Source organism: Aphelocoma coerulescens, chromosome 26 (genome assembly GCF_041296385.1).
Source record: "Aphelocoma coerulescens isolate FSJ_1873_10779 chromosome 26, UR_Acoe_1.0, whole genome shotgun sequence".
In the NCBI taxonomy this organism is placed as follows: Eukaryota; Metazoa; Chordata; class Aves; order Passeriformes; family Corvidae; genus Aphelocoma; species Aphelocoma coerulescens.
Window position 1 is genome coordinate 1,537,101 of NC_091039.1, and position 22,015 is coordinate 1,559,115.

General features: G+C 55.7%; 2 protein-coding genes across 7 annotated transcripts; one reads left to right on the plus strand and one right to left on the minus strand.

Moving 5' to 3' along the window:
- The first annotated feature begins 79 nt into the window (after positions 1–79).
- On the plus strand, positions 80–10,361 carry LOC138099046 (alpha-1,6-mannosyl-glycoprotein 4-beta-N-acetylglucosaminyltransferase-like). Of its 5 annotated transcripts, XM_068996082.1 has the most exons (5): positions 80–1,043; positions 3,839–3,947; positions 7,567–7,693; positions 7,990–8,137; positions 9,118–10,361. In XM_068996082.1, the coding sequence occupies exons 3-5, from the start codon at positions 7,586–7,588 to the stop codon at positions 10,257–10,259; spliced, it is 1,398 nt and encodes a 465-aa protein (XP_068852183.1). In that variant the 5' UTR covers positions 80–1,043; positions 3,839–3,947; positions 7,567–7,585; the 3' UTR covers positions 10,260–10,361. The 5 variants fall into 5 exon arrangements, with proteins under 5 accessions (XP_068852183.1, XP_068852185.1, XP_068852182.1 ...); XM_068996084.1 differs by lacking the exon at positions 3,839–3,947; XM_068996081.1 differs by lacking the exons at positions 80–1,043; positions 3,839–3,947 and adding an exon at positions 4,848–4,938 and having other exon boundaries at positions 6,076–7,693.
- Positions 10,362–11,567: 1,206 nt separating this feature from the next.
- Positions 11,568–18,104, minus strand: TMEM9 (transmembrane protein 9). 2 transcript variants are annotated; one of them, XM_068996088.1, is made up of 6 exons: positions 18,058–18,104; positions 15,631–15,732; positions 15,443–15,534; positions 14,899–15,007; positions 13,948–14,079; positions 11,568–12,646 (listed from the first exon to the last, which is right to left on the minus strand). In XM_068996088.1, the coding sequence occupies exons 2-6, from the start codon at positions 15,721–15,723 to the stop codon at positions 12,497–12,499; spliced, it is 576 nt and encodes a 191-aa protein (XP_068852189.1). In that variant the 5' UTR covers positions 15,724–15,732; positions 18,058–18,104; the 3' UTR covers positions 11,568–12,496. The 2 variants fall into 2 exon arrangements, with proteins under 2 accessions (XP_068852189.1, XP_068852188.1); XM_068996087.1 differs by having other exon boundaries at positions 15,631–15,772; positions 18,058–18,091.
- Positions 18,105–22,015: the final 3,911 nt, after the last annotated feature.

The following is a 22,015-nucleotide window of genomic DNA, read 5'->3' on the forward strand; positions in this document are numbered from 1 at the left end:
TAGTTTGTATGTATATAACTTCTGGTCAGTAATGAGCAGAGCTGAGTGTAAAGCAAAAACTATTTGTAAACACACTTTTATGTAAAATTGACATTTTATGATTTGAAAGGAGCTCCCTGGAATTGTTCATTTAAAATCCTTTTGGTGCTAATCAAAGTGGTCCTGTGTTCTCTTGTTGGGTAAGAAGCAGGAGGTTTTGCTTTCCAAGAACTTTCCTTTTTGCTTTCCAGGAACAATTTACAAACAAAATCCATGTTTGTTTTACTGCAGCAGGATTGTGTTCATGCACGGTGTGATATTTCAGTGTCTGAGAAGCAGTGAGCAAGACAGCAGTGATCAACAATAATCTTAATTCCCAGCCCAGCAGATCCAAGTTTAAGGAAAGAAAAAGGCATAAATGATCAAGCAAAGGAATTACTTCAAAGAGGAGTTGTAAGGCAAAAGTCTCACTTGAATGTAAAGGTACTCAAGTTCTCACCCTGGTGTTTGTCTTTGAAAAGGAGATCTAAACTTCTAAAACCAGAAGGTGTTTTTCAGAGAACATAGGGAGGGAGAGGAGCTGGAGGGGATAAACTAAAATAACTGAAGCAGCGATGAAGGACTCAACTCTGTGTCTTTTCTAAGAGCAGTGTGGAAATCTTTCCTGTTGAAACCCCCAAGCAACCACAGATCTCACTTTTGACTAAACAAATTGATTTCTGTGAGGAAGAAGCAACCCTGAAACTTCCTGTGGCTCTGGGCTGACTGAGAAGTGAGGGGTGCAGGGGCTGGGCCTGTCAGGAGTGTGGTCTGACCAGAATGAACCTGGCTGGAGGTTTAATGGAACACGTGGCTCCCTGGGGAGGTGCAGAGGAGGTGCTGCATGGCAGGGCAGCAGCTGTGCAGATACAGACCCTGGACTGAGCTTTGTTGCCTATCAGATACCAGCTCGTCAGTCCTACTGCGCATCACATCTGGTCCCAAGCAGGAGGAACAGCACTTGTCCGTGGGGAATGTTCAGTGAAGCTCTTCCACCGCTGCTAAACTTCTGTTCGTGCCAGCAGGTAAGTTTTTAAATTAAATTGGTTTAGTAGAGATACAGGGCAAGAAAAATGTGCTGTCCCTGTGATCCTGGGACTGCCATGACAGCAGAGCCTGGGCTGTGTTGTGCTTGTGGTGCAGGAGAGGCAGGGTTGGGCCTGGAGCTGTGTGTGAGGGCTGCAGGGGCTCCATCCCGAAGGAAGCTGCTCCAGGGCAGTGGGGGACAACAGTCTTCCTTCTGCTGTGGGGTTAAACACCACTGAACTCGGGGACAGGTGGTGAAGGTCAGGCAGTGAAACGTGGTCAGGCTGCAGTTTCCTGTTTTCTCAGAGAGAGGTGGCTGCTTTCTCAGAGCCTGGTTCCGACTGAACTTCAGGCTGTTTCCTGCTACACTCCCTGAAAGCTCCCTCTTGCGGGATGATGCCAGGGCTATGTGCCTGGTGATTGCTGCTTATGCAGGGTCTGGAGGGTGGGAGCGGAGGGGTTTGGTTCCTGGTGCAGGCTGATGGCAGGAGCACAGAGCAGGCTGGTGTCTGTGTGAGGCTGTGCCCTTACCTGTGGGGAGCTGCTCCGGCTGGGAACGGCAGCCTGGGCCCTGCTCTGGCTCCTGTGCAGAGCGACAGGACAGCTCCTAGCGTTGTGTGTTCCTGCCATCTGGCAAAGCAGGAATACCTTCTGATCAGGCATATGGCAATTCCAGGGGGCAGAGGTGCTTGGCAGCTCCCAGAATTCCCTGGCTGACCCCGGGTGGTGCAGCTGGAGCGGGCGGAGGGGCGGCACAGGCTGTGGCAGCAGGAAGCACGTGGATGGGATGTTTCCTGCTACCGACAGACTTGCTGGATTCAAATATGGATATTTAGATACAGACAGATGCCCCTAAGCCAGAGGTGCCCCTCCCAGGCCAGGCCTTTTCTAGGCTGAAATGTATAAAATGTACAAGAACAATTCTCAGTCTTTTCCTTTACAAAGCTCCCGGTGATCCCAGTGCTAGAGCTGGGATCAGCAGTGCTGGCAGGGATTGGGGACCTGTTTTGATCCATGTGGGGAGGCTGGGGAGTGGCAGAGATGCTGTGGAGGGGGGACTTTGCCTCTGTGTAGAGCTGCAGCTGCAGGTGTTCCCCTTGGTCCTTACCCAGAGCATGAGACCCTGAACCCTGAGCTGAGGTTTGCTGAGGGAGGGTGATACCAGAGCTCAGCCCTGAGCAGGGGATTTCCACTTTGGCCCCCAAGCCCAGCCTCTCTTGAAGCCTGAGTGCTAAAAAAGTCCTTTTCAGTGTCCTCCAGGGTGGGATGCAGTGAGTGCACCAGCAGGAGTGGTTGTGGTTTGGTGTCACCCGTTTCTGTAGGACACAGCTCAGAGGGGTCCTCAGTGGTGTGGAAATGGAGCCCCAGATCAGCATCACGGTGGCTCTCCCTGTGCTCTCCCTGCTGTGTGAGGCCCCACTCTACCTCTGCTTTTTCCTGCTCCTGAATAATGGAAGGACTGTAAACAGATCCTGCCTGGCTCTCTGGTTTCCTAGGGGAGACAGGAAGGCTTGGCCACCACCCTCGCCCTCTTCCTGTCCTTGTCAGGAATCCAGTGTCCAACAGGAGCTGACCTGGGTGAGGTGAGGCTTGGGGAACGGGGCTGGGCCCTGCTGTGGCCCTTGTGCCTGTCCCACTCCAGTGCTCTGTTCTGGCCTCAACTGGGGGAACTGGTCCTCCCCGGCCCCCTGAGCTGGGTGTGCCTGTGCAGCCACAGGCCCCTCTCAGAGCAGCCTTTGCACTTGGGGCTTCTCTTTCTTCTTCAGCTTATTCCAAAAGCAAGCAAAAATGTGCCTTTTAGCCTCATTTCAGCCACCTCCCTGTTTCCCATGGTCAAATATTTTGGTGAGCAAAGTGTGTTTGGGTTTGGAGCCAGAGGGAGGTTTGAGAGCAGCTACGGCTGCCAGGCCCTGGTTGGTTCCTGGGCACTGGGACTCTGCCGTGGCCCTCACAGGGGGCAGGTGGAAGGACCTTTTTCCAGCACCCCAAACATCATTTGGGACTTGCTCCATAGCACAAGGGGATGGCTGGATGAACTGGGTCAGGCTGGGCTTGTGGCACCTGCTTTGAGAGCAAGAGGACCGAGGATGTTCGCCTGGGCACCAGGAGCTGTGTCCTGGCTGTGGATTCCTTTCCTGCTCCAGGCAGGCTCATGGATGTGCCTGGAGAGGATCAAATCCTGCCCTAGCACTGCACCCTGAAGCAGCCTGTGGGGACCAATGGGGGATTTGGTGGCTCTGCTGCTCCCCTGGGCAGTGCTGGCTGTTCCTATGGCAGGGCTGTTGCACCCTGAGCGTTGGGGACTCAGGGCTGTGCTGGGGACCCCAGGGCTGTGCTGGGTGTCACAGCCCTCCCCCTCTTCCTTTCTGTGGGGGCAGGAAGGACCAGGTTTCCTTCCTGTGCAGGGATGCGGGTCAGGGGCAGCTGTGGTGAGAAAAGCCCTCCCCCTCTTGCTGCTGCCGCTGAGCCCCACGGCCCTTCCCACCCTGGGCCACTGAGCTGCAAAGCTCTGCTGGGCTACACCCGGCTCCCTTGGAGCTCCTGGTGTCCTCCAGCCGCTCCCCAGGTGGGAATCCCGGACTGTCTCTGCTCCAGTGCAGGTGGGGTGTCCCCACTGAGCCCCTGGGACCCCAGTGGGACAGAGCCACTGCCATCCCACCATAGGAATGTAAGGATTTGAAACCAAACAGTGTAGGAAAAGCGAAAGCCAGCAGATCTGGGAGCCTGGGGACGTCTCTTCCTCCTGCCCAGCCCCATCATCTGCTTCCTGCCCTGTCTTATCTCTCTCTCACAGAGGTGTCCCAGGCTCCGTGTGCTCCCAGGGGGAGCAGCTGGGGCTGGAGGTCGTCACGGGGGATTTGTAGAAGACGGAGCCTGGCAAGAGACGTGAGGCCTTCCTGGAGGTAGGAGAGGTCCAGGCCAGCAAGGAGAGAAGGGAAGTGGGATCCACGCTTCTTTGTGAATAAATTGGGTGGAATGGAGGGGAATGGAAGGGGCTTCCTCTCCATTGGGATGCTGTGGGTGAGTTGCCATGTGGGAAGGAGCTGGTCTGGTTGAGAGCTGGGGACAAGCGATGCCATTGGTGGCTCGTAGGTGCTCCAGAGCCATGTTCCTACTCTGGGTCTGAAGGAGGGAAGCAGTGGGAGAAAAGGCTTGGAGGGTGGAGGCGCTGGGAACAAACTGGGCCATGGAAGGGCCCTATGTGGCCCACATTGGTTCACTGAGATTAGAAGGGGCTTCATTCCCAGCCCAGCTGCAATGCCCAATGCTCCAGTGAGGAGCTGGAGTGTGTGGGGAAGCCGTGGTGTCCTGGGGGTACATCCTGGGTGGGATTCAGGTTCTGCCCTGGCCCGGGGTGCCAGGGGTGCCATTCTGGCTCTGCAGCCCCAGAGGCTTTTGCCACCTCAGCACAAGAGCTGGAAAATAAATGGGAAAAAAAGCTGTGCCAGCTCCATGTCCCCAGCTCCTGGCTCGGTGAAGGGGCAGGTTCGTGCCAGAGTTTGGGATGCTGGGGCTTGGCAAGAGCCCCCAGTGAGGGTTGGTGCTGCCCGGGGGACTGGAGCTGCCAGCGGGGATGGGCTGGGTGGCACACAGCCGGTGCCGTCCTGGGATGTCAGTCCGTGAGGATGCCCGTCCGTGAGGATGCCCGTCCGTGAGGCTGCCGCAGTTCCCGCGGTGGGCTGGGGGCCCTTGGCCCGTCCCACGGGGGTTCCCGCCGGCCTGGCCGGTTCCCCGAGGCTCCTGGGGCAGAAGGTCGCCGGTGGACACTCCTCCTCTGCGGGAGGCAGGCAAGGACTCGGGGTGGGGCTTTGACGAACGAGAATCCAGAATCCGGCCAGCCTGGGGAAGTTGCCAGGGCCGAGCACCCCGGAGAGGCGACGCTGCCGCCCACCCGTGAGTCTCTGCCCTCGGTGGGCGCGTCCAGAGCGGGGCTGGCCAGGAGCCATCTCCTGCTGCCGTGGGGAGGGGTGCCTGGGGACCCGGGGGGGAGGGCAGGGGGCTGGGCTGGGGGTCCCCCGGCTGTCAGGGGTGGGGACAGGATCGGTGTAAGTGTCCCCTTGCCAAGCTCCCTGCAGGGACCCCCCCCGTGCTGTGGGACACCTGGGCTGACCGAAAGCTTTGTTTCCCAGAGCCCTGCGCTACTGGAACAGGGCATTTTCCCTCCTTTGTCCCCGTGGGACAGCCCCTGGAGCAGAGACACCCATGGACGGTGGGGCCAGACCCTGGGCTGGCTCCCAGGGGGCCCAGGAGCCCTCATCCCACACAGCCCCGAATGGCCACAATTTGCCCATGGGGGACGTTGTGCTGCCACAATTTCCAGTGTTCCCCACCCATTTCTGGTGCTGGGTTCCACCCCATCCCTTTCCAATCCGGGGACCCCCAGGGCGGGGCCCTGAGCTGTGCCGCAGGAGAGCTGGTGTTTACCCCGCTGGGTGACACGGCCTTTGTCCACGCCTCAGTTTCCCCCAGCGTGGAAGAGCACTCCTGGCAGTGGGAAGGGAGCCCTGGCTGTTCCCCCCTCCTTGGGCAACCAGCCCTGCTCTCCCCAGTGCTGGCGGAAGCAGCTGGAGCTGCCTGCACGCTGGGAGCTTCCTCAGAGCCTCGTGGGACTGAGGCTGGGAATGGATTGTTCCTTCCTTCTGCCCTGGACTGAGGCTGGGGAGGAGTTTGGCTCCAAGCAAGTGGCTCTCAGCTCCTCCTGGCCAATGTCCCCACAGCGGGGTGGTTTTTGGGGACATCTGCAGTGGGGTGCTGAGCTGTGGGGAAGGTGCATGAGGTGCTGGAGCAGAGTGTAGGGACAGGGATACTCTGTGGAGACACCTTCAGCTGGAGCAAGAGCTCGCTGCACCCCTGGTTGTGCCCACTTACCTGGGGTTACTTTGTTCCTCCACAGAGGCAGAAATCCAGAGGCCAGTTAGGGGGCTTATTATGGGGCTGCACTCGTTATCTTCTGTTCTGTGCCTGTGATCCCTGTTCCCCATGGGCTCCCTGCTCCTTGGCTGAAGGAGCAGCATCTTGTTTTCCATGCAGGGTGGGCCGTTGGCAGCCAGACATTCCCCAGCAGCCAGAAAAACCTTTGGCCACCCAGAGTGGCCAAATGCCCAGCCTGGTATGTGGCCAAGCCTCGCCCTTCCCAGCTCACCCTGTGGCCCTGGCTACAGATCCTGGAGGTCCAGGCTTGGAAATCCACCTCCAGGGTGGCGTCAGGGTGTGATGTCCCCGTGGCTCGGACGGGTCCCTAATGCTGCTCCCCCCTGAGGTGGTGAGGTCCCCATGTCTCCAGAGCTGTAAGGGGTGGGGAGGCCCCACTCTCTGCTGGGACCTGGACAGATTTTGAGCAGCTGCAGGAGCTTGTTGTCCCTGCCGGGGGTCAGTCCTGCCCCGCCTGGGAGCGCGGCTCTGGCTCCAAGTGTTTACCTCCAAGGAACGAGCTGTGTCCCTGGGCGGGGTCAGCGCTCCAAGGACGGAGTGGCTGCGGATCGGGGGCACCTGCTCGGCGCCAGCCTCTTGAGGAGCTGACAACCCCTCCAAAGGACTCCTGGGAACAGAAACTGGAGGGTTCTCCTTAAAATAAGCCCAGCACACGCTCCAGGGCAGCGGCCCCAGAGGAGCTGTGCTCCCATCTGTGTCTGAGGCCCGCCGGCGGGCTCAGAGCATCCCCTTCACGGCGGTGGGTGGGGCAGTCCTCGGAGGCCCAGCCTTCGTTTGGGAAGGCTTAGGAGGGTTTTTCCTCCATGTTTGCATTCAAAGCTGCTTTGACCAAGCCAAGCCAAGGCACTGTGAGCAGTTTGGATGGGGCCCAGGGTGTTTGCCCTGTCGGGCCGGGCACTCACCTGGACTCAGCGGCTCCTCTTCCAGGGCAGCACTGTCATATTTATAATGGAAAAAACCCCAGGCAAACACAGGAGCCTTTTAGCCTCCTGCCACACCTCTGCCTACAAGGTAAAATATCTCAAGAGCACTGCAACTTCCTTGAAAATGACACTGTCCCTTCAGGGACGCCTTTCTTGCCTATCAAGCAGAGGATGGGGCTGGGACAGGGCAAGCTGGTGCCTGCCTGGAGGAAGGTGGGGAACTGCTTCCACCTCACAGTGCTGGAAGAGCAGCCTGAGCCCATTTGAGACTTGAGTGTTTCCCAGGGCTTGGTGCCAAGTCCTGGGGTGTTGGTAACTGGTCCTGGGATGTTCCCACAACCCAAAAGCCTTTCCTGAGGCACTGTCACCTGCATTTCTTTTGCCCCTGGCTCTGGGGTGCTGCTTGGGGTGTCCCAGGGCAGCCGAGGTGTCCTGGGGCTGGTTTGGGGGGATTTTGTACCTGGCTGATTTTGTCCTGGTCAGATTGGGGTCTCTCTGCCCCTGCCTGCCCAAACGGGACAGTGCACAACTGTCCCCTGATGCCCCATGGCTGCCCCTGGGTGTGCACCCGTGGGTGCTTGGGGCAGGGGGGCAGTCCCAGGGGTGTATCCAGGTGCTGTCCCACTGTCCCATCCAGGCAGTGCCCTGACATGTCCCCTCTCCCCAGGCTTCAGCCAGCGGGGGCCATGCGATGCTCCCTGAAACGCTCCCTCATGGCTCTGCTCGCTGCCTCCTTCCTCCTCCTCCTCCTCCTCCTCCATGGGGACAGCTGGCAGGAACAGGATCCCCTGGAGGTAAGTCCCCAGCCAGTGATGTCCCACTGGAGAGGCCACTGGAGCATCCTCTATCCCTTCCTGCCCCACATGGACCCCAACCTCAGCTCTGGTCTCTTCCCTGCCCCATGTCACCCCCAACCCCCAGCTCTGCTTTCTCTCCCTGGGGGTGCCCTGGGCAGCTGGACCCCCCTGAATCCAGGAGTTGGGAGGGCAGGACAGGGACTCCCATTTGCTTCTGGGTGCCCCTGCTGTCATCACCCCTTGCTTGCATGGTGCTCTGGGGTGTGACCTGGCTTCCTGTGGCTCCCATGCAGGTGGAGCTCAGGGGCCTGGCCCCTGACATGATCCTGCAGCTGCTGCAGCCGGAGGGAGCCCAGCGCATCCTCAGGGACACAGCCAAGCTCTCTGCACTCCACAACGTCTCCTACCAGCTCCTCGCTGGCTCCCCAGCTCCCCGAAAAAGTGAGTGATCCTGGACCCTCTGGGTGTGCACATCTGGGTGTGCACAGCTGCACATCCCAGCATGGATGTGCCCTCTCACTGCTGCTGGGGCAGGGAGGGGCTGTGTCCAGCCTTTTTGCATAGGGACCTGCCCACAACCTCCTCCAAAACCTCCACAGCCTTCATTGCTTGCTCTGGGATGGAGGAGGAGTTGGAGAAACTCTACGTGCTCCAAGCAGGGTCCAAATTTCTGCACCTTGGGACTGGGGTGACCACAGGTGTTTTGGGCTTCCCAGACCTCTCTGGGGAGGGTTGCTGGGATACCATCTCCCTGGGGTTGAGGTTCCAGTGGAGATGGTGAGCTGGACCACTGGGACAACCCCACTGTGTGGGAGAAGTGGGCCGAGCTCTTGGACAGGTGCACAAAAAGCAATTCCCATGCAAACCCCATGGGAAGGAGCTCAGGGCAACCCTGTGAGGCACATGATGCTGAAACCAGCACATGGATGGTGCTGTCCAGACCAGCAGCAAGAGAAGCTGAACCAAGGCAGCCACTGCTGGGCTGTGGGGAGGGCAGAAGGTGCCTGATCCCTGTGTGGGTGCATCTCCATGGGAGTGTGGTGTGGGGAACGCTTCCAGGATGTGCAGCCATACCAATAAGCCATTCCTGCCCTATAGACCCTCTCTGCACTGTTACTTGCCTGCGTTTGGCTTTTTTAAGGTGTTTTTCAGGAATATTTCTTCAGAGGAGCCCCTGCCTCCTCAGCCTGCCTCTTGCTGCCATTTGGGCCAATTTTGGGCCCCTCCTGAGATGCTGGAGGCTTCAGCTTCAGGAAGGACCCACCAGCCTTAGACATGGGGTTACAAACAGCACTGACCCTGTGGGCTGGCCATGGGAAGTGGTGTTTGGAGCCCTCTCATTACATCTTGCAGAGCAGAACATCACCATGGTGATCCCAGGTCACCCCTCTGCCTGTTCATGCCTTTCCCTTGCCTTGCAGGATTCCTGGCAGTGGGACTGGCATCTGTGCAGAGGCCGCGTGGTTTCTACCTCCTGGCCACGCTCCAGTCCCTTTTCAGCCAGTCCACGGAGGAGGAGCTGCAGGAGATGGTGGTGGTGGTGCACCTGGCCGACACCGATCCCAGCTGGAACGTGCGCGTTGCCGCCACCATTGCCCAGAAGTTCACTCGCCACATCCTCCTGGGCCGGCTCCTGCTCATTCACGCTCCCCCTGAGTTCTACCCCACCCTGGAAGGCCTCAAGAGGAACTTCAACGACGCGGAGGAGCGGGTGAGGTTCCGCTCCAAGCAGAACGTGGACTACGCCTTCCTGCTCGCCTTCGCCGCCAACCTCTCCTCCTACTACTTGATGATCGAGGACGACGTGTGGAGCGCCAGGTCCTTCCTGACGGCCATCCGCAGGGCACTGGCTTCCCAGGAGAGCTCGAACTGGGCCACCCTCGAGTTCTCCAAGCTGGGCTACATCGGAAAGCTCTACCGCTCCAGTGACCTTCCTCGCCTGGCTCACTTCCTCCTCCTCTTCTACCAGGAAATGCCCTGTGACTGGCTGCTGGTTCACTTCCGCCAACTGCTCGCCCAGAAGGACGTGATTCGCTTCAAGCCATCCCTCTTCCAGCACATGGGCCTCTACTCCTCCTTCCAGGGCACCGTCAACCGGCTGGAGGACGAGGATTTCCAGGCTGATGCCTTGGACCTCCCAGACAACCCGCCAGCATCCCTGTATACCAGCATGTCCATCTTTGAGAACTACGAGCCCCTCAAGGCCTACAGCTCGGCACAGGGGTACTTTTGGGGCAAAGACCCAGCAGCTGGCAGTACCTTTTCCATCGTGTTCAAGCATCCGGCCCGAGTGAGCCGTGTCCGGGTGCGCACAGGCTCCAAGGAGCGCCCGGGCGATTTCCTGCGTGCAGGGCTGCTGGAGCTGGGCCAGCGCCGGGACCGCAGCCAGCACTGCTCCTTCTACATCCCCGTGGGCTCCTTTGAGAAGGGGATGCTGGAGCAGCGGGGCCTGGAGAGGGTCCTGCCCGGGCCTGTGGAGTGTGTGAGGATCCGGGTGACACAGGACCAGAGCGAGTGGCTCATCATCGAGAGTATCGACATCTGGACCACAGCAGGCACTTGAGCATGGGTGTGGCAGGATGTCAAAGCAGCTGGATTTGTTTTTAAGAGGTCCTTTATTTTTCTCATTCCCTTTTTGGATAAGAAATTAAATTATTGACTCCCACTGCCCCATGTCTGGAGGGATGGGAACCACTGCTGTGAGCTGTGGATGGGTCTGGGAGCAGGGCCCATCAGGATGTGCCTGCTGGAGGATGCCCCAGTGAGCCAGGGAGGGGGAACAGGAAGGGAAGGGGCTTGGGAATTCCAGGCTGGGCAGTAGAAAACCTTTCCTCCGGGGGAGGATGAGGTACAGGAGAAAGCTGATCAGCTAATTAACAAACCAAGTAATTAATCAGGCAGTGGCATTTTTTACAGTCTGTCCACACCTTACCTTCTGTAAGTTTTCTAACTTTTTCCAAAACTCTTTGATTTCTAACTGCATTTTTTCCCCCCTCTCTGATCCCATTTCCTAGCTGTTCCTGGAGGGATCAGGGGAAGGTCTGGGTGTGCTGCTCACCAAACCCCTCACCCTGCAGACTCAGCAGCTTCGTGGCAGCAGGAAGCCCCCGCTGGTGCCCGCCCATGTCCCGGTGCCAATTAGGGGTGATGGCCACCAGCTGGACCCATCGGCCCGGCAGCACCTCCCACCAGCGCTGCTTGTTCCCGCCCTCGAAGGGAAAAAATCAGTTCCCAGGGACCACACCTCGTGTCCATGTGGGATTCACACGGAGAGGGAAGGACAGGCAAGATGGGGCTTCTACAAAGGGGAGAAAGGCCCAGAACTGAGCTCCAGGGACCAAAGATGGGCCAAGGAAAATGTGACCGGTATAATGTGAAGCTCTGGGTCCTTTTTAGCCCAGTGAGGTGCTGAAGGGTAACTGGGGTACACACATTCCAAAAGCTGCTGTTTGGGTTTGTGTGGCAGGGTCAGCTTGGAGGTCTGGGTGCTCCACTAGCAGCTGCTGGCCCCAGCACACAGGGCAGTGACTGGCATGTCTCCCAGTTAGGCTTTTAGCAACCATTTCTCAGCTTCCTGCAAAAGAAGAATTTCAATCTGCTCGGCTTTCCGATGGGATAGCCCGGAGAAGTTAAGTCACTAACCTGTGCCAAGCAGGACTCTGGTCTGCCCATGTTCCCAGCCTGGCTCTCCTGGAGCAGGACAGTTGCTGTCAGGAGGGAGCAGTGTCAGGGACACTCCTGCAGTGCCATAACCACAGCTCTGGCTTGAGGTGGCATCAGCTCACCTGCTGGGCACTGGCAGGTAGATGGAGAGCCCCAGACCTGGCACGATGGGATTTTTCCCCTGAAAAAAAGCCATCCAGGTAGTAGATATTTGTTTGCATTTTATATGGAGGTACCTCCCCAACATTCCAAATGTTCTCAGTGGGATCAATGTACACATGGCAGAACCACTCCAGCTTCCTCCACACAGCCCAAATCCGGTCAGAGCTCTTGGAGTGTTCTGAGTGGCACAACTGCCCACTTCCCAGGGCCCTGACAGGTGTTTCCAGTGCTCCAGGAGAGCCTTTGCCCCAGTTCTCTTGGACACAAATGCTGCTGCCCACCCTGGGAGAGCACCAAGGGTCACCAGTGTGGGTACAAATGGAAAGGTTTCACCCCAGCAGGTTTTTATCCACTGGTAAAGCACAAAAAGATAGAAACATAAATCAGCCTTTTACCTGTTGGACTCTTACTGGTGTAGGTACTAACAGGTTTTGTGATATTCACCTGCCCAGAAACAAGCTGGAGTCTCAGTTACACTGGTGTAAATCTGGACAGACTCCAGAGGTATGGAAATCTCTCCATTTACATGAGAGTAAGTGGAAGCAGCAGTGCCCACTGGCAGAAACCCCCTCCCCTTTGTTCCTGTGCTGCACATGTGGCTCAGCACCACAATGCCCAGGGAGCATCAGTGCATACTGGAGGAGGAGTGGGTGGCTGCTGCATCCTGAAGAAACATCACATAATTTATCCCACATCAAAATTCTCCCACTATTTTTATCCCAGGAAGACTCAGCCAGCTCCCAGCCCTCTGTTCCCACCTCCTGCTGGGGGTGGGCTGATGGAGCCCCGTGTCCAGCCGAGCTCCATGCTGCAGCCAGTAGCCCAGGGGCCAGCACGGCCAGGCAGGGGAAGGGCAGGGGATAGGACCAGAGAAGCCTTTGGGGCTGCTGCTCCCTCTGGAGATGGTGAATCAGGGAGGGCTGGAGGTTCTGTTCCACCACCAGGGTGTCCCGATGCGGCAGAGCCCAGCAGGGCCTAGCTCAGCATCTTGTGCCGGTCGAACACCGTCTTCCTCTGCTCCTGCACCTGCCGCTTCCAGCGCTGCTGCGCCCCCTCCACCCGCTCCAGCACCGTGTTGGCCCTGGCGCCAGCCGGGGCGGGCACTGCGGCCAGGGAGCGAGTGTCCTGCAAGGAAAGGAGTGGGGCTGGAGACCAGGCACTGCCCAGCCCCAGCACAGAGGGAGGCATCTGACTTGGGGAGAAACTGCACCTGAAAGAGCAATTCAAGGTGTGAGTTGTTCTGATGAAGAACCTCCTTTTCAGAGCTCCTCAACACCAGCCCCCAAGTCCTTGCTCTTGGGGATCACCCATGACTCCATATAAAAGTCCCCAGGAGAGGAACTGCACTAAGTGTAGAGCTCTGCTGGAAATCCACTCCTGGAGTCGGCAAGGAGCCACAGTGCTGAAGTGAACCACATCCCCCTGCTAAAACCAGGCTGATGATGGGTGGAGATCCATCATGGCACAGGAGCAAGGCCTATCCCAGAGGATTTACAGTCCAGCATACTGGAGTGAGATAAACCTCACCTAACACCAGGCATTTACCATGTGCACCTGGATCTGGATCTGCATTATTGCTGCAGAGCAGGGTGCAAACCCACGACTTAGGGATACAATTCATCTCCTCTGGCAGGACCTCCTTTTTCAGCAGAGGGAGGCAATGGATTGGACTGTGAGCACTGAAGCAGCTGCTCCTCACATCAGAGTATGAAAGAATTGAGCCAAATAGTTTATACTCACAACAAAGTACAAACAGGACAGTCCAACCCAGTGCTGCAACTGCATGAATTTTATGCAGCAAGAAATTTGTCCTCCCTGAAAATTGGTGTGTGACAAAGAGAGAAAGAGGGAGAGAGGGGCTTCGTCTTTGCTGCTGGGTGCCAATCATTTTGCCCATGATTTGTATGCCAGTGTCCCACAAAAAGATGGGGTCTGAATGGAATTGCAGTCTGGGAAAAGCACAAGGAACAACAGCCTGGATACAACTCAGGGCCCAGCCCCAGAGCATGATCAAACAGCACCTCAGAGACTGGTGTTTTAAGTGTCTAGAAGATGTTTTGGCCAACACTGAAGCTCATCCTTCCTTGGAAGCCCAGCACCACGAAACTCCACCTGGAACACTGCACAAACAGGATCTGTTTGACTTTTGGTTCCCTCTAGATGGACAAACTAAATTCAGGCCAGTTGGTACAAAGCCCCCTCAGCCTCTGAGGGCAGGGCTTGCCTTGGGCTCGTTACACAGAACTTCAAATATTCCTTGTGCTTCTGCATGACCTGCAGAGATCTGAGTCTAAATGTTCACCTCTGTAAGTGCCCCCAAAGCAGTAGAGCTGGTCCCTCACTGGATCAGAGGAGAAAAGCAGGAGGTCACTGTTTTCCTGTCCCCCATTCTCCTGCCCCCCTGTCTGCACCCCCTGCCCCCTCACCTCGCTGTCCTCCTCATTGTGCAGGGGCTGGGTGTAGGGGTCTGGCTTGCGGATCAGGGGGTCCACGAGCACCAGGAACGCCATGTACAGCAGCAGGGCCCCCACCACTGACAGGTAGATGATGATGATCACCTGCAGTTGAGGACAGCACAGGGGGAAAGGATCAGCAGCATAGATAAGAAGCACCACAGAGGTCAGGAAGGTCCTTTTCAGCTGCCTCTGATGTGTGATCTCTTGTTCTCATTTTGCTCACAAGAGTCTCTTGCTCTTGCCAGGAGGCCAAGGTTGTGCCATCACTGCACAAACTGTGCTGATGCTCTCACTGTGCCAACTGAGGGTGTGTTCTGCACATATGGGGCCCTGGTCAGAGATGCTTGGCACTGTCACATGTCCCCAGCAAGAAGAGTGGGCTCCCACACAGCTCCTCACTGCCAGGAGTGCCCCTGGTTCAGACACAGAAGTCATAGAAGTCACAGAATCCCTAAATCACTGAGGTTGGAGAAGTGTGACCAATCCCCACCTTGACACCCCACTCAGAGCACTCAGTGCCACATCCAGTTGTTCCTTAAACACCTCCAGGGACTCCACCACTTCCCTGGGCAGCCCCTTTCAGTATCCAACACCCTTTTGGTGAAGAAATTCTTCCTAATGTCCAACCTAAACCTCCCCTGGTGCAGCTTAAGACCGTGTCCTCTTGTCCTATCACTGGCTGCCTGGGAGAAGAGGCCAACCCCCACCTGGCTACAGCCTCCTTTCAGAGAGTTGTAGAGTGAGCCCCTGGCACTGCCACCATGTACTCGCTGTGACAGCTTGCTCTTTCTGGGCTCTTCTCCAGGAACCTACCAGTGTGGCAGTGCCTGGGCTGCTGTGGCATGGCAGGGAGCAGGGCACAGGCAGTGACTGCAGTTCCCCTGGGCTGGTGTGGCACAGCAGGGGACTGAGCTCAGGTACCTTGATGGTGGTGGTGCTGCGCTCCTCGTACTTGCACTCGCAGAGCAGGCAATAGGCCTCCACGTCATTCCCAGGCACTGGCATGGGCTCCACCACGTGCAGGCAGTTGCTGCAGCACAAACAAACCACAATCAGCAGCAGCATGAGGTGAAACCAGTGCTCTGTGCAAGGACACTGGGGTGACTTTGTGTCCCAGCTTTCCTGTCAGGCTGATAACACTGATCTGGTGTTAAGAGCTCCCCTCACAGCCTAGCTGGCCCAAAGTCCCTGGGGTAGACTGTCCCAGCACCTTTTGCAGGGATCCAGTCCAGGTGGAAGGGATTGGAGGGCATACCCTACATCTGCCAAGAGCGGTGGGTCAACATACCATCCCAGATTCCTCAATTTCTGTTTAACACATGCCCCTGGCCTGGGCTGAACATCACACACCAAAGCAGCTCCCTCTGCAAACATACGGGCAGGAAATCCCTTCCTCAGCACCAGCTGGGAACTCCAGAGCTTGGCTGTCATGGACCGACCCCTGAGGCTGCTCCCACTCACTCACCAGTCCTTCTGGGACACATTCTTGTTGTAGATGTGCCCACTGATGTTGCGGTACGGGGGGCAGATGCACTTGCAGCGAATGTCCTCGGAGCTCTGCAGGGCACAGGAGCTATGTGAAGGAGGGGACACAGCTCTGTCCCCTCACACCCCACCTCTGCTGTGCTCCACGCACGGCTCAGTGTCACCCACCTTGCTGGCCTGTGCTGGGGGACACAGGACACAGCCCAGCAGCACCAGCAGCAGCACGGGGCTCGCCGAGTTCCGGGAGCTCTGGGCAAACATCCTGGGAGCCTGAGAGAACAAAACTCACATCCAGGATAGAGCATCTCAGCTGAAAGCAGCCACAACAAGGTAGTCAGAGATTTATTTTGGCCCACTTGCCTCTGTTTTGCCCAGGAAGAAGAAATTTGTTCCTGAATCATGGCTGATGACAGCCAGAAACTCTTGGAAACATTTAACACAGATCCCAAGAACACTCCTGTCAGAAGCTTCCACCATGTACAACCACACATGCAAACTACCCCAATCCTGCAAAAATATTGCTGATTTCCCTACAGCTGGACTTGCACAAAACCTCCTGTTCCTCTTACTACCCCGGAGCCCAGATACAGATATTTTGGTGCTGACAGTTTTGCTCAGTAAAAGACAGAACCAGGAAAAGCATGGAGCAAGAGTGACCTAAAGCAGTACACTGGGGCCTTCCTGCTGCACTGTCATCAATGGTAAATCATGACACTTGAAGTCTTGCTGCTGAAGGGAATGATGTATTTTCCTGTCACGAGCTATGGGAAAGGCATGGAATATTCCTAAGTATTTCAAACCAATTCCTAAACCTCTTTTATCCCAAGATACTTGTTCAGTAAATCCTGATTTTAAAATTACTGCAAGCTGGTAGCTTGGTGAATTCATTAACGCCTTTTGCTACATATCAAAGAATGGTTTGGGCTGGAAGTGACCCTAAAACTCATCTCCTTCCAACCCCCGTGTGTGTGGATAAAGTTGTTCCAGAGACACATGCTTCCACAAATCCGTTAGGATATTAATTTATTCCCTGTGCCACAAAAGGCAAGTTGGCCTTGGCCAGGCTGGCATTCACCCTCGGAGAAAAAAGGTGGAGCAGGTGTTGGGGACCTTGGGACAGCACAGAAGAGCTGCTTCAGCAGAGGAAGGGGAAGGGAATTTACACCTTCATTAATCAGCTCCCAGGTAATCTCACAGCTCACTCCAGGTACTTGTACTCCATCACCCGACCTGATTCCATTGGGATTTAAATCACTGCAATATTCCGTCACCCTTTGCTTTATCTTATGTCAGCACCTTAAGTTCACATAATGGATTACAAACACCAAGTTCCTTTCTTCTTTATCTAAACAAAACACCAGTGACTTCTAACAAGCTGCCAGACCTCCAAAATGCGTCCCAGTCCTATCACCTCGTGCCAGGACTTATTAAGGTTTTGCACCACAGTTTCAAAAATCTCCGCAAACAATGGTCCTTTCCAGGACGATTCCCCTGGACATCAGGGGTTCAGATCTTCATCACAGATTTGGGGAACAGGACTGATCTGAGCTGCCCAATGTACGTTCCCCATATTAAGTGGGTCTGGACTTTCGTTTGAATTTTTATCACAACAATAGGGCATGTACCTGGAATTCAGTTTTAGCCTCTCAGCCGAGTTCAAAATATCTGAACAACTCATGAATGTCACTTTTAATAATAGTAGGGGAAAGCACGTGATCCATAAACAAAAACTTGGAACCTGGGCAGAGTTCATGCACCATGAACTGCAGAACACCCTCAGCCACACAAAGGATAATTACAGCATATGTATCTCCAAGTTTGACAGCAAAGGGACATGTGCACACATGCCTTAGAGCTATTTTTTCCAGACCCAGCCTGCACCAGCCATGTGGCCAAAAGCAGCTGCATCTGGACCAGTAAGCACAGTGGAGGGTGTGTGGTTAAGGTGAAGTTCTCGGGTGCTGTGAGTGTGGCAGCTCTCAGGATGAAGCCCCACAAAAAAGGCTGCCCAGAGCACAGCTGCACCCACCCACCCCGTGCTCCTTCTCCCTGAGAGCACCCAACAATCACATCTTTAACCTCCCCATCCCTGGAAGTGTCCAAGGCCAGGCTGCACGGGGCTTGGAGCAGCCTGGTCTCGTGGAAGGTGTCCCTGGCCATGGCAGGGTTTGGGACTGGATGAGCTTTATGGTCCCTTCCCACCCAAACCATTCTAGGATGATTCTGTGAACATCACCTGGAGCCCTTCTAAGACTTCGGCCCGTTTCCCATCGCGGATCTGTGCTCGAACCACCCCCGACACCGACCCGGGCCCAGGGCAGGGCCGGACCCCTCGATTCCCGCCGGAGGTCTGGATGCTCCCTCATCCCTCCAAGGGCTTCCACCTCCCGCTCCCGCCCGGCCTCCCGGGATGCCTCCGGCAGTGCAGGCCGCCGCTGCCCCCCGAGCCCCGGCTCCCGCACAGCCCCGCCCCGGGTGCGGGGAGCGGAGCAGGAGCAGGAGCAGGAGCAGGAGCAGGAGCAGGAGCAGGAGCAGGAGCAGGGCCCGGCCCCCCTCAGGCCCCCCGGCCGTACCTACCCCGTATCTGCCCCTTACCTGCCCCTCGCTCCGGCCCGAGCGCGGCCCCGCCCCGCAGGCCCCGCCCCGGCCCTCCCCGCGCGCCCATTGGCTGCGGGGCGTGACGCTAGGTGACAGACAGCACCTCTGGCCAATCGGAGCGCAGGCAGCCCGGCCGGGCGCTGAGGGCGGGCCCGCGTCCCGCAGAGCTGAGGGGATGCGGCGGCGGCGGCGGTGCGGGTGTTCGCATCCGCCGCGGGAGTGCTCGGGCGGCATCGCCGGAGCCGGCGGCCTTCGGCGGACGTGGCCCGGGCAGCTCCCGCCTGGCTCCCCGCGCGGGGCAGTGCTGCCCCGTCCTGGGGCTGAGCCGCGTGATAGTCCCGCTCCTTCTCAGCCCCTTCTCCCCTCACACCTCCGTTCTCCCCTCACGGTCCCACGCCCCCTTCGTGGCTCCTCTGTTCCCTCACACCCCGCTCTCCCCTCACGGCCCCGCTCTCCCGTCGTGGCCCCTCTCTTCTCTCACTGTCTCCATTCCCCCCTCACAGACTCCCTTCTTCCCTCACACCCCGCTCTCCTCTCATGGCCCTGCTCTCCCCTCACGAGGGCGGTGCTGCTGTGTCTGTCAGAGGGGAAAGCCCGGGCCGCAGTGGTGCCCTTGCTTCTGTTTTTGGCTGATTTATGGTTGTAGATGATATAAGTGATCCTTCAGGTTGAGGAAAATTCCGCAAATCTCAGAGGTTTATGTCCAAAAAGGAGATAAAGGAGTCCTGCAATTTTATTCACTGTCCACTGGGGCACACGCCCGTGGGATTTTATCTCGAGGTTTCAGAGGGCGAAGCCTCCTTTTATCCCAAGCTCCCGGGCACACATTGCCCTCTTCCTTTCGCCATCGGCGGAGGCACTAGGAAGGTACAGCCTTCCTGAACCGCCTACCCCATAACCCCTCTTGTTATTTTACACCGTAGTTCAGAAACTCAGGCTTCTGCAGACTCACTCATCTGTTTCAGGAATCAAACTGTCCGGGCTCTGCAACAAACCTGCTGCCTAAAGTTAGTAGAGACATTAAGACCCATTTCAAAGACGTTAACTCCAATACCTTCACCTGTCAAATTCTTTGTAAAGACATTAGCTTTCCTCTCAAGGGGCTTATCTGCTTCTCTGGCACTTTGCTGCTTTACCTGGTGCAGATTTACCTGGTCTGTGCTGCTGGGTAAAGTCAGGACCTATTTTTTTTCAGGTAAAAAAAACCCCTTGATGGAAAAGAGACCTAAACCCCTGGTTTAACTTCTAGAAATAGAATCACAGAATCAGTTAGGTTGGAAAAGACCTCTGAGATCATCGAGTCCAACCTGTGCCTGACCCCCACCTTGTCATCCAGTCCAGAGCACTCAGAGCAATGTCCAGGCATTCCTTGGACACCTCCAGGAATGGGGACTCCACCACCTCCCTGGGCAGCCCCTTCCAAAGCCTGACCACCCTTTCCATGGAGAAATTCTTCCTGATGTCCAACCTGATCCTTTTCTGGCACAGCTTGAGGCCATTTCCTCTCCTCCTGTCCCTGTTCCCTGGCAGCAGAGCCCGACCCTCCCGGCTGCCCCCTCCTGTCAGGGACTTGTGCAGAGCCACAAGGTCCCCCCTGAGCCTCCTTTGCTCCAGCCTGAGCCCCTTTCCCAGCTCCCTCAGCCGCTCCTGGGGCTCCAGCCCCTTCCCCAGCTCCATTCCCAGCTCTGTTCCCAGCTCTGGACTCTCTCCAGCCCCTCAATGTCCTTCCTAAACCCACCTGCCATGGACCCCTCGTGGGAGGGTGTTTCCAGTTCTGATAGAGTTTGCCTTTTCGATAAAAATAAAAATGAAAAGCATAAGGTGAGTTACAGACAGAAATAGGTATAGATCAGAGGGGAAACGTCTGTTTGGCAGATAGTTCTGTCTCTTGATAAGACTGATCAGTAATTAACTATTGGGAGACAGCAAATGTTGATCACAAAACCTAAGAAGCAGGATTCGCCTTAATCTTGTCAAGATAAGAGGAACAACAATTTACTTGAGACCAACACAGAAACCGCTGAATCATTCTACAAAGGACTGCTCATGCTCCAGAAAGAAAGGTAGAAAGTGCATTGTGACAAAGACTACTGATCTTCATCAGAAAGACCCCCGAGGAAGAAGAGGAGCCTTCCTCAGTGAGACCACCAGGACACACCACACATGTGACACGTATGCTAATGGTATTAATGACTTCTGAGAACTAATTTGTATAACCACTCCTATCCCAAGGAATGTGATGATTATTCACGAATTTTACCCATTATATTGTGTTGTAGGAAGTGCTGTGTGTATGTTAGAAGGAGCGATCCCTCACACACCTGGCTCTGAATAAAGCAAATACCCACTTCTCTGACTCTGTCCCAAGTGTCTCTTGGCCCTGTTTGGGGTGATTCACTCTGACAGTTTTAACTTTTTAGAAATAAGTAAATAATTGAGAGTGCTTGTTTTAGGGCTTGTAGAATGTATAGGTTGTGGAGACTGTCAGGTTTTAAAATGTCCCACACTGCTCTGTGCCCTGGGCATTGGAATTACTGATGTAAAAGTGTTTTCATAGAGTCATAAAGTCATGTGGTGGTTTTGATCGGGAGGGACCTCAAAGCTCATCCCATTCTACCCCCTGCCATGGGCAGGGACACCTTCCACTAGCCCAGGGTGCTCAAAGCCTCATCCAGCCTGGCCTTGGACACTTTCAGGGATGGGGCAGCCACAGCTTATCTGGGCACCCTGTGCCAGGGCCTCCCCACCCTCACAGGGAAGAATTTTTTCTTAATACTTAATCTAAACCTACTCTCTTTCAGTTCGAAGCCATTCACCCTTGGCCTGTCATTGCATATTCTTATATACAGTCTTGTAAATAATATTCTAAAGCGTTTTCTCACCCCATTGCTGTAATGTTTAAAATCCTGGCCCTGACATGGCTGTGTTTTCCCCCTCACTCACTGGAGTCTGTACAGGATAATGGTCTAAGTCAGCTGGACTGATCTGAGGAAATATTCCATGAGAATAATCCTGGGTATTAGATGCAGAAAGATCTTCTAATTCCTTCCTCCTACTCTAGTGTTGCTGAGCGGAAGAAGCTCTTTGGTGCTAAATTAGAGCTCTCCCTTCAGAGCAGAACCCTGGCCCTGCCCACGGGACACTCAGTGCTGTGGCATGGCTGAGTTTGTTCAGGTTTAAAAGCTCATGGCCACAGGGATTTTCTGTGACTGACTTTCATCAGGATGGTGAGGAGGTGTTTTTATCTCTGACATGCCTGTTGTCACAGCAATCTGTTCTGTGTTGTTTGCAGCCTAAAGATCCATACCACTGCTTCTTGTGGGGCTGCAGAAGGCTGCATTGGCACTTGGAGGAAGCAGCCTGGACTGGTGACAAGACATTGGAAATGCCCTTGGAGGAAGTAAAGGAATGGCCCAGGAGGCTGAGAGACCACATCCAGGGATGAGGTTTTTTAGGTGAGTGCCTCAAAAACAGACTTACTCAATACAGGATGAGTTTGAAAGTTGCATTTCAGTTCAAGTCCCTTTTCTGAGTGGCTGGTTTCAGAATCCTTGGATGGGAGAGTGAGTTGTGTGTACAGTTCCTGCAGTGATGAGTGGGAAATCTTACACATACCTCCAGGAGACTGTTTCCTGTTCCCTTCCTTGTTGACTTTCCCCCTGGCAAAGCCGCCTTTTTGTCTGTCCCAGATAACTGGGATGCAGCAGGCTCAGTTACCTCCTGGATGCCATCCCTGTTGCTGTGTTTAAAGCCCAGCAGTAGTGGGAAAAGTGAGAGTTTGCCTGGAGGGAGCAGGATTTGCTGCTTTGTTTCTTCCTACCTGTTGCTCAGCCTTCTCCTCATTCCTAAATGCACCACTGGACACACCCAACAGATGTGGTCATGTTTCCTGAATTTCTGTGTGTGCTGAATGCAGGTCCCTTCAAAAATCTCTCCAGTAGTGGGTACTGAACCC

Coding starts and splice junctions, on each gene's coding strand:
- TMEM9 (XM_068996088.1), bottom strand. CDS start 15,723: ATGTTTGCCCAGAGCTCCCGGAACTCGGCGAGCCCCGTGCTGCTGCTG. Junction 15,535..15,630: donor CCCCAGCACAGGCCAGCAAG/GTGGGTGACACT, acceptor TGTGCCCTGCAG/AGCTCCGAGGACATTCGCTG. Junction 14,080..14,898: donor GCAGCACCACCACCATCAAG/GTACCTGAGCTC, acceptor CCTCAACTGCAG/GTGATCATCATCATCTACCT.
- LOC138099046 (XM_068996081.1), top strand. CDS start 7,439: ATGCCCCATGGCTGCCCCTGGGTGTGCACCCGTGGGTGCTTGGGGCAG. Junction 7,694..7,989: donor AGGAACAGGATCCCCTGGAG/GTAAGTCCCCAG, acceptor GCTCCCATGCAG/GTGGAGCTCAGGGGCCTGGC. Junction 8,138..9,117: donor CTCCCCAGCTCCCCGAAAAA/GTGAGTGATCCT, acceptor CTTGCCTTGCAG/GATTCCTGGCAGTGGGACTG.